Raw genomic sequence first — 19,780 nt, 5'->3', positions numbered from 1 at the left:
GGGTGGGAAGAGGTGTAATCCAGGTAGCTATGGGAGTCAGTGGGTTTGTAAAAAATGTCAGTGTCAAGTTGGTCGTTATTAATGGAGATGGAGAGGTCCAGGAAGGGGAGGGAGGTGTCAGAGATGGTCCAGGTAAATTTAAGGTCAGGGTGGAATGTGTTGGTGAAGTTGATGAATTGCAAAACCTCCTCGCGGGAGCACAAGGTGGCGCCTTTTTACCTAACTGGACAAAGTGTCTTCTTCAGCCTAGGGGAGTCCAAAATTAGAGGGCATAGTTTAAGTTCAATCGGGACAGATTTAGAAGGAACGCAAGAGGCAACTTTTTTTATGCAGACAGTGTTGTGTGTGTGTGTGTCTGTGTGTGTGTCTGTCTGTGTGCAATAAGTTGCCAGAAAAACTGGAGACTGGTGGTATAATTACAATATTTAAAAGGGATCTGGATGGGTTTATGAATAGGAAGGGTTTACAGGGATATTGGCCAAGTGCTGACAGATGGGAGTGGGTTAATAGATGATTGGACCGAAGGGTCAGTTTCTGTGCTCAACATCTCTATGACTCTATAACCTCTCAGTTCTGGGAGCCAATTTACCAGTATTTTTATGCTCCTTTATGCCTCAGTACCCCTTTCTTTACTATTGAAGACTTACACATGTAAACAGTGATGTTCGTACGTTTGACATTTTGTGCATCAATTTTCCTTTGGACAGGGCAAACAAAACACAGTGAAGGCCACAGCCAGAAGCTGGCTGTCAATAATATGAAGAGCAAACCTTTTCTAAATCACTGGTTTGTCTCAATTGGAGGATTATGTCCAGTTCTGGACACAACACTGTAATAAGACTGTCAGACTCTGACAGGGTGCAAAGGAGATCTATTAGGAATTCATCACGGATAAGAGCATTCAGTTCAATACAGAAATAAAAGAAACTGGGATTGCTCTCCTCAGGGAAGATGAATTATAAGGAATTTTTTTGGAATTATTCAAATAACCAAATACTGCTTCTAGTACGAATAAGGCCTTGGTAAGACCTCTTCTGGACTACTGTGTCCAAAGCGGTGGTAGCGGTGGTGGTGTGGGGGGGTGGGGGGTGGGGGGGTGTTGGAATGAACTGAATAGTTCTTTTAAAGAGCCAGTTCAGGGGCAATGGTTTCCATGACTACCTTCTGTGCTGTAAGATTCTAGTATTTAGTCAAAGTTTTGACTTGGCTCATGAGGGAAGTTGTTTTCTTTTTAATCCTCGATGTATTTACAATCTACTGCATTGCAGATAAAATCAGCATCTTTCCAATTCTCACCTTGACTGCTGCAGCATTGCTTTGGGACCCTCGGATAATGACTGTGGCACCATACATACGTGACCTCTGTTTGAAGGATATAGAGATGTTATAGGTTTGGGATAGGTGCTGGATTGTGGGCGAGCTGGGGTCCGGTATTGGCTGCAAAATGCCAGCTATAGGCAGATCGAACATCATCACCAGAGGGAGCAACTCCTAAATGTAAAACATTGACCAGTTACTATACAATAACTGTCCATAATGAAATGTTACCTGCTGTAGAGTCAGAACTATCGCTTACTGCTTTTCATTAAATAATCAATTGGCTGCTAAGGATTTAGTTAACTACTTCTTTACAAACAAAAACCAGAAATAAAGTTTATTTCACTGTACAATCTAGGTTTATGCATCAAGCTGTAACATTCTATAAAACGAGTTGATAATTAATTGACTCTTTCAAGGCTCCGTGATTTATTTTAATCGAATTATGGAATCACAAAATGGTTACATTACAGGAGGCAGCAATTTGGCCCATATTGTATATACCTGCTCCCCAAAGGAGCAACTGTCTTGCTGCCAATCCTGCACCTTCTCCGATAGCCCTGTAGGTTCTCCCTATTCAGATATTAACTCCATAGCCCATGCTTCCTCTGAGTAAACTATTCAATTTGCCCCACACACCCTGCTGTTTCCCCATAGCTCGGTAATTGTTTCCTTTCTAAAAGGAAGAATGGATTTTTTTTTGATAGCGCCACATGTCTAGGGCACAGTGCCCAGCTTATCTGTATTGGTGAATGCTACTGGTTGTTAAAGTACCTTGCATCTCTAGCCAGTGGCCTGTTAAATGGTAACACAGTGTGCTTTTCACACATTGGAATGTGACAAAGATCTATAAAAGGTCCATGTCATTTTCTGTATTTTTGATTGCGAATTGAAATGGAAAAAGGACTGTTAAAAACCAAAAGGACTGTGGAAGGCATTGCTGTACATTAGAAAGCAAGTTACTGAATCGCATTGTGCGTGGCGCTTACACTGCTGCTTTGTTCAAACAGTGAGGGACGATGTTTGTAGATGGGCAGTGAGATCTGGCCGGCAACACATAGCTGATTGGTTTGAGAAATTGTGACTAGTCGTGGGTGTCAAATGTCATCAGTTTAATGACAACTCCGATTGGTTCCTGACAGTCCAACAGTTTGAGAATGATACAGGAAGAAGCATTTGGATTACTGAAAGGGCAGGTTATGTGCGCGTCTGTCTCTCTCCATTCCCCCCCCACCTCTCTCTCGCAGTAAAAATATCTGAAACTATTTTCTCCCAGCAGTTGTCGTAAGCTGTTGTCTTTCAACCAGTAACGAAGAGACTTTGTAGTTCCCACACCAATCACCCTATCCCTCTTGGGCAGAGGTGAACGAGTCTAGAGAAAGGATCGTGAGGAACAGCAAGTTCTAGAAAGCCAATCGGAACCTGTGACTGGTGTGATTGTACCATGTTTCCCAGATTTTTTAAAATCCCCATGAGAACTTTTTTTTAAAGCTTGTCTGTGTCCACGCCTATGTGGGCGTCGGGGTTTTTCAAAGAGGGTTAGCGTTTAACTTGCCAAGCCATATGTACATATCTATGAACTGTCAATGTATGATTGGCATTTACTTATCTGCAATAAATAGGAGTTCCTGTTAAGTACAGGAACCTGGTTAGCATTTTCTATTAACTTGAGTCCAACAGACAGGTAAATTGGAAAGTTTGCATGCTTTGATTAAATCATTAACTTTTGTAGTGACCTCTAGAATAGAGAGGGCTTGAAAAACAGTGCACTTTACCAAGTGGGTTGTAACAGAGCAGAGCTTTCTTTTTAAAAAACACTTTGAAACTAGGTCCTGAGTTGTGAAACCAAAAGAGAAAATACTGGAAAATCTCAGCAGGGTCTGGCAGCATCTGGAAGGAGAGAAAAGAGCTGACGTTTTGAGTCTAACTGACCCTTTGTCAAAGCTAAAAAAAAAAAGGAGGAATAGGGAGGTATTTATACAAGGCTGAGAGAAGGTGAGTTATGGCTCCAGAAGCAAAGGGAGCAATAAAGAGGTGATAATGACAGTGCACAGAGAGATTATAAAGGAGATTAGGAGCTGTGAATGACCAAGGCTGAAGCCAGTGCTATGTGCCAAAATATGTGGGGGATGGGGGGAGGGTGCGGGGGAGGAAAGCGGGGGGATGGGTGAAGCAAAGGCTAAATGGAAAACAGGGGAGAAGGGTAGCAAAGGGGGAAGAGGAGAGGAAAAAGGTGATGAGAAAGTGGAGAGCGAGAGACAGAGAGGCAATCAAGAAATAAGAGGTACAGAACAGTGAAAAAAAATATAAAGAAAGATAAATAAAATAGTTGAAATAAAATTACGGAGCATAATGAAAACAGAGGGGTATTTAAAGTTGTTGAAATTCAGTGTTGAGACCGACAGGCTGTAACGTGCCTAGTCAGATGATGAGATGCTGTTCCTCCAGTTTGCATTGAGCTTCACTGGAACATTGCAGCAGGCCAAGGACAGACATGTGGGTATGGGAGCAGGATTGGGTGTTGAAGTGGCAAGCCACAGGAAGGTCTGGGACCTGATTGTGTACAGACTGAAGGTGCTCAGCAAGGCGATCACCCAGTCGGCGTTTTGTCTCCCCGATATAGAGGAGACCACATTGGGAGCAACAAATGCAATAGGCCAAATTGAAAGAGGTACAAGAAATACACTGCTTGATCTGAAATGAGTGTCTGAGGCCTTGGATGGTGAGCATGGAAGAGGTAAAGGGGCAGGTGTTGCAACTTCTGAGATTGCATGGGAAGGTGCTGTGTGTGATGGGAGAAGTGTTAGGTGTAATGGGAAGGTGCTGTGTGTGATGGGAGAAGTGTTAGTTGTGATGGGAGAAGTGTTAGTTGTGATGGGAGAGGTGCTATGTGTGATGGGAGAGGTGCCAGGTGTGATGGGAGAGGTGCCGGGTGTGATGGGAGAGGTGTTAGGTGTGATGGAGGAGGGGACTAGGTTGTCCTGGAGGGAACGATCCCTGCAGAATGCAGAGTTGTAAACTTTCCCCAATGTCAGGTAACTCCGTTGGCCATGTCAGGAAATCCAGGTACAGTTACTTACATTTCCACAACTAGCTCTTGTGCAAATGGCTGGCTCACTACTGAAAATGCTTCCTTTTAACAACCATTTTATCAGGTAACTAAACCCTAGCATTGAATAATGTGCAGTTTAGAAGCTCCTCAATTTAGAACAATCCATTTCAAGTCTAAATTAGGTTAGCTATCAGCGATTTCATGAACAAAAATGTCACCTAAGACTGCAGCTGTGTGATACATTCTCGACATTTTATACAAACTTAAGAAATGTAGTTTATTTAAAATTCAATATACGAAGCACCTGTTTTCAATATGTTGCCATCTGTCAACCAAGCACTCCTGATCTTTGAATTATCCTGGAGTTTATGGTTAAAACTGAAAGGAGAGAATCTAGCTCTGTATCACTCCGAGAGATGTTACACCAGCAACTGCTGGAGCTCCTGTACCAATTGTAAATGCAGGTTAGAAACTTACTCTAATACGACCTCTGGCAGCTTCTACACCCGATGGCTGTCCTGCTATGGAGACCTGTCAAGCAGAACATATCCATTGCAATGAATTAGAAACGTCATTTTCAAAACCACTTCTGGTGGTCTGTGCCGGGTACTCTCTGCAAAAATAACGATACATTCCTGTGGCCCCCTCCCATGTAACCCAGCCATAGCCCTCCTGCTAGCTCCAGTTTGTCATCACCATCAACTGCAAAACATTAATCAATTCCAATAATGTAAAAAAAATTAGATTTCTTTAAATAAATAAATACAGGGAGCTAAAGGGATAATGAGTTCATTAGAACACTAGTACAAAATATCTGAGGAACACCCAAACTCTGGAAAACTCCCTTTCTAAGGATATCAGTTTGGTGAAAGATTACATAGTCTCTCTCTCTAATATCATAGAATCCCTACAGTGTGGAACAGGCCTTTTGGCCCAACAAGTCCACACCGACCCTCCGAAGAGTATCCCACCCAAACCCATTCTCCTACCCTATTACTTAACATTTCCCCTGACTATTGCACCTAACCTACACATCCCGGAACACTATGGGCAATTTAGCATGGCCAATCCACCTAATTTGCACATCTTTGGACTGTGGGAGGAAACCGGAGCACCTGGAAGAAACCCCACAGAGAGAATGTGCAAACTCCACACAGACAGATGCCCGAGGCTGGAATCAAATCGGGTCCTTGGCAGCAGTGCTAACCAGTGAGAGACTGTGCCATCAAAATGATTCCATAATGATTCAAAATGGCAGCTGATCATAATGACACCTTTGTGATGGAAAGGATATGCAGTTAGAGGCTCTGCTGAAGGTGAGACACCAAGTCTGGTGCAACCTTAGCAAGTGACAATCGAGGTCCCTGAGTTTGTAGCTGGGGCTGTAGCAATGGCTTCAATCCGCTCATTGACTAACTGGAGGAAACAACAGTTTGTGAAGGAGGTGGGAGCAACCAAGAAGGATTTGCCTTTATTATAGTCATCAATGACTTGCTCCATCTCAAAAGTTATGAAAATGGAAATGGTTAATTGGTAAATAAAGAACTTGCACTATTTTGGAATATTAACACATCCCCAGCATGTCTCATGGCACTTTATCAACAGATTACGTTTCAACAGCAATTACTGCTTCTCTGTAAGCTCATGCCACAGTTAGTGTGTGCACAGTAAGATCTAACAAACAGAAGAGAAATGAGATATCTTTGTTTTCCTTTTTAAAAATGTGTATTGAGGGTGAAACTGGCATCTAGGACACTGGGAGAACAGCCTGCCATTCTCTGAAAATTGCAATCTCTAATATTCATCTGAGTATGTCATAGAGTCATACAGCATGGAAACAGACCCTTCGGCCCAACTAGTCTATGGTGACCAGATGTCCCAAACTGACCTAGTCCCATTTGCCTGCATTGACTCATGCTACTCTAAATCTTTCCTATCCAGGTGCCTGTCCAAATGTCTTTCAAATGTGGTAACTGTACCCACCTTCACCAACTCCTCTGGCATCTCATTCCCATACATGTGCCACCCTCTGTGTGATAAAATTGCCCAACAGACTCCACATAAATCTTTCCCCACTCTCCTTAAACCTATGCCATCTAGTTTTGGACTTCCCTATTCTTGGGAAAAGACCTTAACTATTCCCCTTAGCCATGCCCCTCATGATTTGATAAACCACTATAAAGGTCACCCCCTCAGCCTCCCACGGTCAAGAGAATAAATCCCCAACCTATCCAGCCTTATAACTCTAACCCTCCACTCTCAGCAACATCCTTGTAAATCTTTTGTCTTAACATTTCATCCATGGTGAAGGGGTGCTACACCGTCAGTGGTGCCACCTTGGAGTGCCAAGGCTAGAGTTTACACTGAAGCCAGTCTTTGGAGCTGGAGTTGAACCTGTGGCAGTCTGAATTGAGAAGCAAGAGTCCAGGCCACTGAGCTAAACACACACTTGTCAAATAGTGTAGTGCTGGAAAAGCACAGCCGGTCAGGCAGCATCTAAGGAGCAGGAGAATCGATGTTTCGGGCATAAGATCTTCATCAGGAATTAAGAGCTTATGCTCGAAACATTGACTCTCCTGCTCCTCAGATGCTGCCTGACCAGCTGTGCTTTTCCAGCGTCACAACTTTGACTCTGATCTCCAGTATCTGCAGTCCTCACTTTCTCCAAACTGACACTTGGCTGCAGCACAGGTCACATACTCACACTCGCTACAATAATTCTGAAGAATGTCCCACAAATTAAATAATCACAAACATATCACTAGAATGCCGTTCCCTAGAGGGAAAAAAAAAGTTCTCAACATCAGGTGAGACACCGGCACCTACAAAGCCATTTGGCCATCTGGTGACTACTCCAAAAGATGTAGAGACAGTGGAGGTAGCAGCTGTCATTAAACCTACAGGCTTTGATCACAAGGTGTTGGGCCTACAGATGGGCTGAGGGAGAAACGTGATATTATATCCAGGAAAAACCAACTCACGGACAACTCACCCAAAGTGATTTCAGTAACCATGAAACGCCACGTTTGCAAATTACCTGATTACTTTTCTCCGTCTGGTTGTTCCTGTTTGAGTCAGGAAAGTGAATATGACAGCCCGTCTCCTCCATGACTTTTTTGATGTTGTTTCCTCCCTTGCCTATTACATGGGAATGTTCCGTGTGTGACACATCCATCTTCAGGGTCACCCGATTACTCTTATTCAAATAACAAGAGGAGAAACATACATCATTTGATGGTTCCTGCTCAGTTCAGCAATCTCCTTGATTTTCTTCATTACAAAACATAAATTACAAGCATCAGCTTTACTCAAAAATGCTTCACTGTTCAAATGGGGAAAAAAAACTGACATCTGATTGTATGGCAGTGGACTGGAAGGACTGGTTCTTAAGATCAGGTTGCTTTAATTAGTTCAATAGAAACCGTACTGAATCCCCACGGATATGCTTCCAGTGTGGATCAAAACCCATTGGTCGGGGTCTGTCAAAATGGAGATCGTGGAGAGGTACGGGCAAGGACTATAGTCAGAGGTGACACCATACCGGAGCGACACCATTTCAGTAATGTGGAGAGCTCAGGGAAAATGGATATGCTCTAACTGACTGGACAAATAGGCTGAAGGATCATATGATTCTGGGAAACAAAGAGAATAGAAAGATGAATGGAAAAATGAGAGAGCTCGTTGCAAAAATTACAAGCAAAATAGGGAGTGTATCTAATATGTGCATTTGTTGCAGTGAAGGTAAATGCAAATTTATAGAGTACTTCAAACAATGACCATGACCGTGCTCCATACCCCGCCCGTCACTTGAGCGCCATGCCCCACTAGTCACCGAGTGGACGTGCCCCACACGTCACCAGGCTCCGGTGCCTCGCCATCACCGAGTTCTGTACACTGACTATTATCCATCAAATACATGAACCATGACTGCTCCCAATGTACTGACCATTACTGCTTCCAATGCAATGATCGTTACTGCTCCCAACGCACTGACCGTTACTGCTCCCAATGCACTGACTGTTACCGCTCCCAATGCAATGATCGTTACCGTTCCCAATGCAATGATCATTACCGCTCCCAACGCATTGACTGCTACCGCTCTCAATGCAATGATCGTTACCATTCCCAACATACTGACCATTACCGTTCCCAATGCAATGATCGTTACCGCTCCCAATGCACTGACCGTTACCACTCTCAATGTACTGACCGTTACTGCTCCCAACGTACTGACCGTTACTGCTCCCAATGCACTGACCGTTACTGTTCCCAATGCAATGACCATCACTGCTCCCAATGCAATGATCACTACCGATCCCAATGCAATGACTGTTACCATTCCCAACACACTGACTGTTACCGCTCCCAATGCACTGACCATTAATGATCCCAAGCACTGACCATTACCGATCCCAACGCACTGACCATTACCGATTCCAATGCAATGACCGTTACTGCTCCCAATACAATGACCGTTACTGCTCCGAATGCACTGTTACTGATCCCAACACACTAAGCGTTACCGATTCCAATGCACTGACCGTTACTGCTCCCAATGCAATGACCATTACCAATGCCAATGCACTGACCGTTAACGATCCCAACACACTGACCGTTAACGATCCCAATGCAATGACCGTTACTGCTCCCAATGCACGGACTGTTACTGATCCCAATGCACTGACCATTGCCGATTCTAATGCACCGACCGTTGCCAATCCCAATGCACGGACAGTTACCGATCTCAATGCAATGACCGTGACCAATTCCAATGCACAGACTATTACTGATTTTCATTATACTGACCAATACTCTGCTCAATGCACTGACCATCAAGCTGACTAAACAAAGTGCTGTCACTAGGAGATATTACACCTGACACTACCTTCTCAAGGGCAGTAGGATCCTGGCCTCACCAGGGAAGCTTACGCCCCATATAGAACTGAAATTAGTCAGTGAATTATGATGCTCTGCTTTACCTTTGTGTCTAGAACAGACATGATTTTTTCTTTTGCTTCCTTCACGTTTTCTTTCTTTCCACCAACTTTGATGTGGGGATCTGCACAAAAGCACAACAGAAAACCAAACATGAGAAAGATGCCATTTGGGTCTGAACTGAACCTGGAGTCACAGAACCAAAGAGGTTTCTATGTCAACAAACACAATAATAAAAATAACTTGTTAGTGAGTAGTCAACAATTCTAACACTCATCGAGGTTACATTACTTTGGTGAGGCCTACAGCAGATGGGCAAACAATTGGTTTTTGAGAATATCCCTCATACATAGATAAGGTGAGTGGCAGGTACCTTTTCCCTAGTCTTGAAAGACTACAGGACAGATTTTTAAGGAGAGGGGAGAAAAATTAAAAAAAAACACGAGGAGCAATTTTCTTTTCCCCACAAAGTGGTTCGTGTGTGGAATGAACTTCCAGAGGAAGTGGTGGAGGGGATACAGTTACATTGTTTAAAAGACATTTAGATAAGTATATGAATAAGAAAGGCTTGGAGAGATATGGCGCTAAGTGCAGGCATGTGGGACTAGTTTAGTTTGGGATTAGGGTCAAGTGGGACTGGTTGGACCAAGTGTTTCTTTCCATGCTGTATGACTCTAAACCACAAAGTGTTAGCAATCACTGGAGCAAGGCAAGGAGCACGAATGATTATTGTTATAAAAGGCTTGGATGAGGATGTGGAAGGGTGGGTTAGTGCGTTTGCCGATGACACAAAGGTTGGTGGAGTGGTGGATAGTGTGGAGGGCTGTTGTACGTTGCAACAGGACTGGGCTGAGAAGTGGCAGATGGAGGTCAACCTGGAAAAGTGTGAAGTGATTCACTTTGGAAGGTTGAACGTGAATGCAGAATACAGGGTTAAAGGCAGGATTCTTGGCAGTGTGGAGGAACAGAAGGATCTTGGAGTCCACGTCCATTGATCCCTGAAAGCTGCCACCCAGGTTAATAGGATTGTTAAGAAGGCATTTGGTGCGTTGGCTTTCATTAGCAGGGGAATTGAGTAAGAGCCGTGAGGTTATGCTGCAGCTCTACAGAGCCCTAGATAGATCACACCTGGAATATTGTGTTCAGTTTTGGTCATCTCATTGTAGGCAGGATGTGGAAGCTTTAGAGAGAGTGAAGAGGAGATTTATCAGGTTGCTGCCTGGACTAGGGGGCATATCTTATGAAGAATGGGTGAGGGAGCTAGGGCTTTTCTTTTGAAGCAAAGAAGGATGCGAGGTGACTTGATAAAGGTGTGTAAGACAAGGAGAGGCATAGATAGAGTGGTTAGCCATAGACTTTTTCCTAGGTTGGAAATGGTTATCACAAAGAAGCATAGTTTTAAGGTGATTTGAAGAAGATTTAGGGGAGATATCTGAGGTTGGTTCCTTACACAGAGAGAGTGGTGGATGGGTGGAATGCACTGCCAATGGCAGTAGTTGAGTCACATACATTAGGGACATTTAAGTGACTCTTAGATAGGCACATGGAAGGTAGTAAAACAAAGGGTTTGTAGGTTAGTGTGATCTTAGAACAGGATAAAAGTTGGCACAACATTGAGGATTGAAGGGTCTGGACTGTGCTATACTGTTCTATGTTGTATGATTATTGCTGAAGGGTCTGGACTGTGCTATACTGTTCTATGTTGTATGATTATTGCTGAAGGGTCTGGACTGTGCTATACTGTTCTATGTTATATGATTATTGTTGAAGGGTCTGGACTGTGCTATACTGTTCTATGTTGAATGATTATTGCTGAAGGATCTGGACTGTGCTATACTGTTCTATGTTGTATGATTATTGCTGAAGTGAAGAATGATTGAATTTGGAGCAGGGAGTGAGTTGTGGAGCAATGTGAATTGTCATTAGCACTACTTACACTCATGTCAGGAGAATAATTGTTGAAGAGCCAAAGTCTGAGAGTCAGAAATGTGATATTGAATTATTCCTAAAGGATTTTATTTCAATACTCCACAAACAGTCCTTGCAGAACAGTACAGATCAACGTCTTCTTCCCAGCAAAGTCAGAATCTCCAAACTGCAACTTAAGGGTCTAACTAATTGTCATAACTTATCACGTATTGATTGTGTACTTGGAGGAGACTGTATTTGACATACAAACTAATTTGTGGCTTCTTGCCCGCTCATTACTAGGATCTTGGCAAGTATTTTAGCGTTGGAAATCTCTTGTTGATCTCTGTGGATTGGAGCATTATTGTCTGTTGCCAGCACTTCCTATGGTCAGGCCTTGCAGTTAACGAAGAGTTACTCGAAGAATCTTCATGCAGGAAATGACCATAATTCACCACCAATGTTGTTCCCCTTTTAAATACTGGGTCCCAGAAGAACCATCGGAGATATCCTGGGTATATTCACTGCCAAAAATCCTTTTCATTGGGCTTGGTCTACTGATGCCAAGTGGGAAATGTGATGAGGATGTATAATTTATATATATGTTAACATCACTTTTTGGAAAATGAATTTTACCGTAAATGCAGATGAATGTGGCTCAACTCAGTGAAAGCTTTATAAAATAAGATTACAGTCAGAGTCAATTTCACAAGGTTCAGTTGAGAGAAACAAGGTTGTCTATGTGTCCAAAGCCGACAGTTCCCCTATCACAGTTAACTGACTACCTCTTTAATAATGAAGGGTCATGACCTGCACAGTGCTACCTGGAATCCATTCCATGGGCGACAATCTTAACATTTTCTTTATCCCTGTTGAACTGAGGCTACTCTGACCTAGTATTGTGGTTTACTTTGGTGCATTATAGAGCCTCAACTCAGTCAGCTGTCCAGGACGGAACAGCCCCAGTTTCTTTAGCTAACAGTACTCTCCTGATGCTGGGATCAGGCCCTTGGCTGTTCTCTATACTTAGCGCAGAGCATCATTCAACTTCTTCTGCCATTGTGGCCAATATCAGATCACCTAATCATGCTGCAGTTTGAAAATGTATCATTTCCAACATATACCGACTGACTGTAATAACACCCAGTAGAGGTCAGTATGTTTTGTTGTTACACATAGGTAGGTGCTTATGCTCTGGGACCTGTAATCCAAAGAATTCGAGGAATATTTCAGAAACCTACACTGGAGAATTAATAAATAAATCTGGAACAAAAGGCTAACATCATCAGCTGTGAAGCTACTGGATCTTCATATCTTTAAAAACCATTCCGTTCACCCCGTGCTTTAGGAAAGGAAATCTGTTGTCTTTGTCCACATTGGCCTACTCTTGATTCCAGACCAACTGTAATGTGATGGGCGGCCCTCTGAAATGGTTGGATAAGTTATTTCAGTTGAATACAAGGCAGCTCATCACCACCTTCTCAGGAGCAATTAGGGAGAGCAGTAAAGGCTGGTGTTATCAGAGACCCACATAAACTATGGATAAAGCAAAAGTAAGAAAATCGATGGTAGAACTCACCAATGCATCTTTCAACATCACTATCTGCTCCAGACACCTTTGCACACTCTCCTTCTGTTCATGAACGTTTTCATTGCCCCCATTCTATCCATTTTAGTAAGATCCTCTACAGCTCCTTTTGGAGATCCAGGATATCAACCTCCAAAACTCTGTCCCTGTGATTGTATCCTGAGGAGGCCAGCATTGAGGAAGACGGCTTTCAGTTTATCACTTTGTTTCAATAACTCCTGGGCTCAGCTCTCCCATATTTTATCTTCCTACATCACCTGAAATGTCAACTACTGGAAACAAATCAATGCATAACAAATCAACACTGATGGCTTTCAGGTTTGCTCCTGAGGTTGTCTGTATTGTAGTACCCACTGCTGATTTAGGATGAACATGTCAGTGTTTGCCCCGATTAACACATTTCACCCCTCCCTTGAACAGTTAGCTGAAATATCTGCATTACTGCACTGACAGACATTTCAATTTTCCAATAAAGGCGAATTGTATTAAAGAGCAGATTAGACTCAAAGGCAAGTTTTATGAGCCTGACATTTTGTCAGCAAAGTGATCATTCTTGTATGTGGCTTTTAAAATGCAGTTAATAATTTCTACATGGCGCATGGATGAGTGTGCCTGTCCAAGGGTGGGTGGGTGAGAGGAGTGAGTGACGTGAGTGAAGTGAGAGAGAGAGAGAATGAGTGAGAGAGTGTGTGTCTGTGTGTGTCAGTGGGTGAGTGAGTGTGTGTGAGCGTGCAATTGAGTGGATGTCTGTGTGTCTCTGTGGGTGAGAGACTGAGTCTGTGTGGGTGTGTGAGTGAGTGAGTGCACATCTGTGTGGGTCTGTGGGGAGGGTGGTGCTGAGTTATCATTTAACTGATAATAAATACATTGTTAAGATGGCCAAAGTTTAATGGGATGATACTAAAAATAACAAAGAAAATAATGAGCGGAGGATCAATCCTTTTCTGTTATTTTCACATTTTGTCACTTTTATTAGCCAATTAGATAAGGTTTTCTGGAGTACTCTCTTGAGATGATAACACTGTGGTAGATAACTGCATGTGTCTTTCAGCTCATCTACAAAAGAAGTGTCAGGTTAATTGGGATTTTACCCCTATTTCAATCCCCATCTGCTATTCAAACAAGTCAACTCAAAATACTGGGAATGCACGAATTGTATGATCGTGTATTACAGTGATGCAGGTTGACCTGAGCTGCTGCCTTTTACAATGTAATTCTGTTTGCCGAGCTGGGAATTTGTGTTGCAGACGTTTCGTCCCCTGTCTAGGTGACATCTTCAGTGCTTGGGAGCCTCCTGTGAAGCGCTTCTGTGATGTTTCCTCCGGCATTTATAGTGGTTTGTCTCTGCCGCTTCCGGTTGTCAGTTCCAGCTTCCAAATCTTCTCACAAGCTTTTACAATGTAAGCACGGTGGGACACCTATCTTGGTAACATGGAAGCAGTGACAGTCACACAATCAAACCCATCACACCAGTGAGGGAAACAGCAAGCTGCTGGCCTTTTCAATTGAAGGCAATGTGACAAGTTCGAAATCTGCTGGAACCTTTGCAAACAACGCTGATTTTCAATAAGTTTCGTATTTATTTTCCGTGATTGCCTAAGAACTGACAGACTCAGTGACAGACTCTGAGGACTTGCTAGTTTTCCTGACATTGAAATATATGCCTTTCCAAGATCCAGTTCTGATTGTCCTGCTGTAGGAAGGATATTATGAAACTAGAGAGGGTTCAGAAAAGATTTACCGGGGTATGAAAGGATTTGGTTATAAAGACAGGCTGGATAGGTTGGGACTTTTCTCACTAGAGTGTAGGGAGTTAAGAGGTAACCTTATAGAAGTTTATAACATCATGGGGGGTATAGATACAGTAAATGGTAGGTGTCTTTTCCCTAGGGTGGTGGATTTCAAGACCAGGAGGCAGATTTTTAGGTTGAGAGGGGAGATTCAAAAAAGACACAAAAGGCAAATGTTCTACACAGAGGATGCTTTGCATGTGGATTGAGGAAATGGTGGATGTGAGGATTGTTACAAGATTTAAAAGACATTTCGATAAATACATGAATAGGAAAGCTTTCATAATAATAGCAGGAGTAGGCCATTTGGCCTGTCAAGCCTGTTCTGCCATTCATTAAGATCGTTGCTGATCTATCCATCATCTCAGCTCCTCCACGCTGCTTTATCTCCATAACCCTTAATTCCCCAACCATGCAAAAACACATCTTAAATATTAAATATTTAATTAAGCTGATTCTGTTGCTTCCTTGGGCAGAGAATTCCATAGATTCACTCATCTCTGGAAAAAGCAATTCCCCCTTGTCTCTGTCCGAAATCTATTCCCCCTAATCTGGAAGCCATGTCCCCTATCCTAGTCTCACCCAACACTACCCAGGGCAACAACTTGCCTGCCTCTATCTTATCCATCCCTTTCATAATTTTATATGTTTCTATAAGATTTCCTATCTTTCTTCTAAATTCTAGCGAGTACATTCCCAGGCAGCTCAACCTTTCCTCATAGGGTAACCCCCTCATCTTCGGAACCAACCTGATGAACCTCCTCTGCACCACCTCCAAAGCCAATGTATCCTTCCTCAAGTAAGGAGACCAGAACTGCGCACAATACTCCAGACTGGACAAAGGAAGGGCTGCAGATGCTGGAGATCAAAGTCAAAAAGTGTGGTGCTTGAAAAGCACAGTCAGTCAGGTGGCATCCGAAGAGCAGGCCAGGCGATTTTTTGAGCATAAGCTTTTCATCATTCCTGATGAAGAGTTCATGCTCGAAACGTCGACTCTCCGGCTCCTCAAACTGCCTGACTGACTGCGCTTTTCAAGCACCACACCTCTTGACTCTCAGCACTCCTGGTACGGCTTCACCCACACCTTGTACAATTGCAGCAGAACCTCCTTGCTCTTAAATTCAATCCCTCCAGCAATGAAAGCCAATATTCCGTTTACCTTCCTGATTACCTGTTGCGCCTGCAAAACACTTACGATTCACGTACAAGCACTCCTAAGTTCCTCTGTATGGCAGCATGCTGCAATCTTTGGAGGGATATGGGCCAGAGGTGGGACTAGTTTGGGATTATGAAATGGTTGAACCGAAGGGTCTGTTTCTGTGCTGTATGATTCTATGAATAAGTAATCCCAGAGGAGCCAGGCAGCACAATAGGCTGGACACTCTTCATATTGCTTCCTGCGACATAAGCATCACTAGCAAGGCCAGCAGTCTTTAGCTTCCCTTAAAGAGGTGAAGGTTAGCTACTTTCTTGAACCTGTAGGAACACCAACAGCGCTAGGAGAAGCTCCAACATTCCCATCCAGCAACAGTGAAAGAATTGTGGTCCATTTCGAAGTCAGGGTGGTTTTTACCTGGAGATGTATTAAAATTGGTGGGTGTTCTCATGTCTCTGCTGGGCCTGTCCTTCTAGGTGGGAGGAGGTCAGGATTTAGAACTTGCTGCTGATGGGTTTTGATGATTCGCTGCAGAGTATCTTGTGGATAGTAAACACTGCCGCTTTAGTAGAGGATGGAGTCAATGTTTCTAGAGGTGGTGCCAATCAAGCGGGCTGTTTTGCCCTGGGTAGTGTCAAGCTTCTTCAGTGTTCTTGGATCTGCAATTGTAGGGAGTGTACCATCACACTCCTGAGTTGTGCCTTTGGGAGTCAGATGTTACCTACAGGATTCCTAACTTAGCCTACTCTTGTAGCCACTGTGTTCACGTGGCTGGTCCAGTTCACTTTCTGGTCAATGTTAACCCCCAGGAATTTAATACTGGGGGTTTCAGTGACAGTAATGTCACTGAAGGTAAAAAAAACAATGGTGAGATTCACTCTTGCTGCAGACGGTCAATACCTGGCACTTGAGTGGTGCAAATATTTCTTGCTACTCATCGGCTAAATCTGGATATTGCTCAGGCCTTGTTAAGGAAACAAACTGCTTCAATATTGGAGGATGCGCAAGTGGTGCTGAACACTGTGAAACTATTGGCAAACATCCCCACTTCTGACCTTATGAAGAAACAGCTGAAGATGGTTGGGATTAGGATACTCACCCTGAGGAACATGTGCAGAGATGTCCTGGAGCTGAGATGACTGACCTCTAACATCCATAACCATCTCCCTTTATTTTCCCTATGTCTGCTGGGTTTCCTCAGAGTGCTCTGGTTTCCTCCCACAGTCCAAAGATGTGTAGATTAGGTGGATCGGCCATGTCAAATTGTCCATAAGTGTTCAGGGATGTGTAGCCTAGGTGGACTGGCCATGGGAAATGCAAGGTTGAGTATGGGTAACATGCTCTTCAGAGGTCAGCATGGACTCGATGGGCCGAATGGCCAGCTTCCACACTGTAGGGATTCTACAATTCCTGGGATGAAGGAATTGTCCAATGGTGGTTAGATTGAATGGACTGGGTCTATATTCTTTGGAATTTAGATGATTGTTTGCATTGAACAATCCAAAATTCATGAGAAACTTGACAGTGCGGATGCTGGAAGGATCGCTTACGCTGCATAATCTAGATCCAAGTCTCCAGATAGGGGCCATTTAGGGATGTGAGGAGCAATTTCTTCAAATAAAATGTTGTCAATCTTAGAAATCTTGGTCTCCATCACTGAGCACATTCAAGGCAGAGAGTAATGGATTTTTGGATAATAAAGAACCAAGGGATATGGGAATAATGTGGAAAGGTGGTGTGGAAGTGGACGATCAGCTTAATTATCTTAAGAGTATAAGAAATAGGAACTGGCGTATACCTTGGTGCCTGCTGGGCTTGTTCCACCATCCAACATGATCATGGCCAATCTCAAGCTTCGACTGGACTTTCCTACCCTCTATGCAGGTCCCTCATTTCCCTGAGACACCATCAATCTCAGCTTTAAATATATTCAATGATGGAGCACCCATTTGGGAGTGGAGAATTGAAGAGTGTGGTGCTGGAAAAACACAGCAGGTCAGGCAATATCCGAGGAGCAGGAGAATCGAAGTTTCAGGCATAAAGCCTTCACCAGGAATGAGATTTGTGAGCCAAGGGGCTGAGAGACAAATGGGAAGAGGGTGGGGCTGGGGGGGGGGGGGGGGGGGGGGGGGAAGGAAGTTGGGGTGTGATAGGTCGGAAAGGAGGGTGGAGCAGATAGGTGGGATAGAAGATGGACAGGTAGGACCGTTCAAGAGGGTGGTGCCAAGTTGGAAGGTTGGGACTGTGATAAGGTGGGGGGGGGAGAGGAACTGGGAAAGCTGGTGAAATCCACATTGATCCTGTGTAGTTGCAGGGTCCCAAGATGGAAGATGAGGTGTTCTTACTCCAGGCATCGCGTGTTAGGGTTTGGCAATGGAGGATGCCCAGGACCTGCATGTCCTTGGTGGAATGGGAGGGGGAGTTGAAATGTTCAGCCACAGGGTGGTGAGGTTGGTCAGTGCAGGTGTACCAGAGCTGTTCTCTGAAACGATCCGCAAGTTGGCATCCTGTCTCCCCGTTGTAGAAGAGATGACATTGGGTTCAATGGATGCAGTAGATGATGTGTGTGGAAGTACAGGCAAATTTCTGTCAGATGTGGAATGATCCTTTGAGGCCTTGGACGGAGGTGAGGGAGGAGATGTGGGTACAGGTTTTGCACTTCTTGCGATGGCAGGAGAAGGGCCTGGGAGGGGAGGGTGGGTTGGTGGGGGGGTGTGGAGCTGACAAGGGAGTCGTGGAGGGAATGGTCCTTCCGAACGCTGATAGGGGTGGGGAGGGAAATATATCCCTGGTGGTAGGGTCTGTTTGTAGGCGACGGAAATGGTGGAGGTTGATGCAGTGTATCCAAAGGTTAGTGGGGTGTAAGGTGAGGACCGGGGTGGGGATAGGGGGGGTTCTGTCCCTTGTTGATAAAGGGCTTATGCCTGAAACATCGATTCTCCTGCTTCTCAGATGTTGCCTGACTGGCTGTGCTTTTCCAGCATCACACTCTTTGACTTTGATCTCCAGCATCTGCAGTCCTCGCTTTCTCCTCGGGTGGAGAATTCCCAAGAATCAAGTGAAGAAAATTCTCATCTCGACTTGCAACATTGTCTTGAAGAGCTGAAGAGTCCAACTCCTGCTTCTACTTCGCACATGTCTTGGACCTCGCAAGTGGAGAAGTTCTTATTTTCATCACCAATAACGTTAAAGGTTGTTTAGAAAGCATTCAATTCAAAGTCACTTAACTCAAATGATCTGACTATTGATACATTTTGCCAAATAATTTCTACTTTGTTGTATTATGTACCTCGCTTCACTAAACATTATTGGATAAGGGCTCTTGTGGGGCAGTATTACAGTCCATACCTCTTGAGGCATGAGGCCTAGATTTAAGTCCAGCCTGCTGCAGGGGTTGTCATTACATCTCTGGACAGGTTGATAACATACAATAAAACTACTGGAAAATTCCATTTTTCGGTGCACGATTCAGCTTTGAACCATCATAAGCAGACGTTAATGATAGAAACTTTTCCATATGACTTGTACAGGAACTAATTCTAGGTGACATCATGTTGAAATGATGGAGAATCCAGCTTTAAAACAAGTGAAATTCTCTGCTCTAGTTATATTGACCAGGCTGAACCTACAGGCATCTGGTTACTATTAATAGCAAGCAAAGTATTTGAAAACAGCTTTGTTTATGTCTTTGCGCACACGTTGCTATGACAACAGCATGTGAAGGACTAGCTGATCTCCAGCTCCTGGGTAGGCCGGGGTCTGTTCCTCCGAAGTTTTGCTGCCACGATGATGTGCTGTTGAATCTGGCCTATGCCGTTTCGTTCATTGCTTCGGGCCTCCAGAGGGGAGAGCAATCTCCCTGATCTGAGCTGTTTCGGATGTGAACTTGAGGCTGCTGCTGACCTTACAGAGGGGTCAGGTTAGCAAGCTCAGGTCGACCTAGAGGGAAATGACAGGCTTCCTTCTTAACACTTTGAGCTGCGAGAAACAACACTCGCCGTGATATTGCACTTTTCATGTGTGCTGACATTATG

The 19,780-nt window shown here is 43.9% G+C and overlaps 1 protein-coding gene across 3 annotated transcripts in view; it reads right to left on the bottom strand.

The window, feature by feature from the left end:
• The window catches only part of LOC140463628 (protein bicaudal C homolog 1-like), a 270,609-nt gene that overhangs the window by 53,228 nt on the left and 197,601 nt on the right, over positions 1-19,780 (bottom strand). For all 3 annotated transcript variants that reach the window (XM_072557874.1, XM_072557876.1, XM_072557875.1), the window contains exons 4-7: positions 9,349-9,428; positions 7,407-7,565; positions 4,847-4,900; positions 1,297-1,491 (exon numbers count right to left, since the gene is read on the bottom strand). In XM_072557874.1, the coding sequence (XP_072413975.1) occupies positions 1,297-1,491; positions 4,847-4,900; positions 7,407-7,565; positions 9,349-9,428 (488 nt within the window). The remainder of the gene's footprint in view (positions 1-1,296; positions 1,492-4,846; positions 4,901-7,406; positions 7,566-9,348; positions 9,429-19,780) is intronic.

This window comes from Chiloscyllium punctatum, chromosome 38 (assembly GCF_047496795.1).
Source record: "Chiloscyllium punctatum isolate Juve2018m chromosome 38, sChiPun1.3, whole genome shotgun sequence".
Lineage (NCBI taxonomy): Eukaryota > Metazoa > Chordata > Chondrichthyes > Orectolobiformes > Hemiscylliidae > Chiloscyllium > Chiloscyllium punctatum.
The sequence above is the reverse complement of the archived record's forward strand: the minus strand, read 5'-3'. Positions and strand labels throughout refer to the sequence as shown.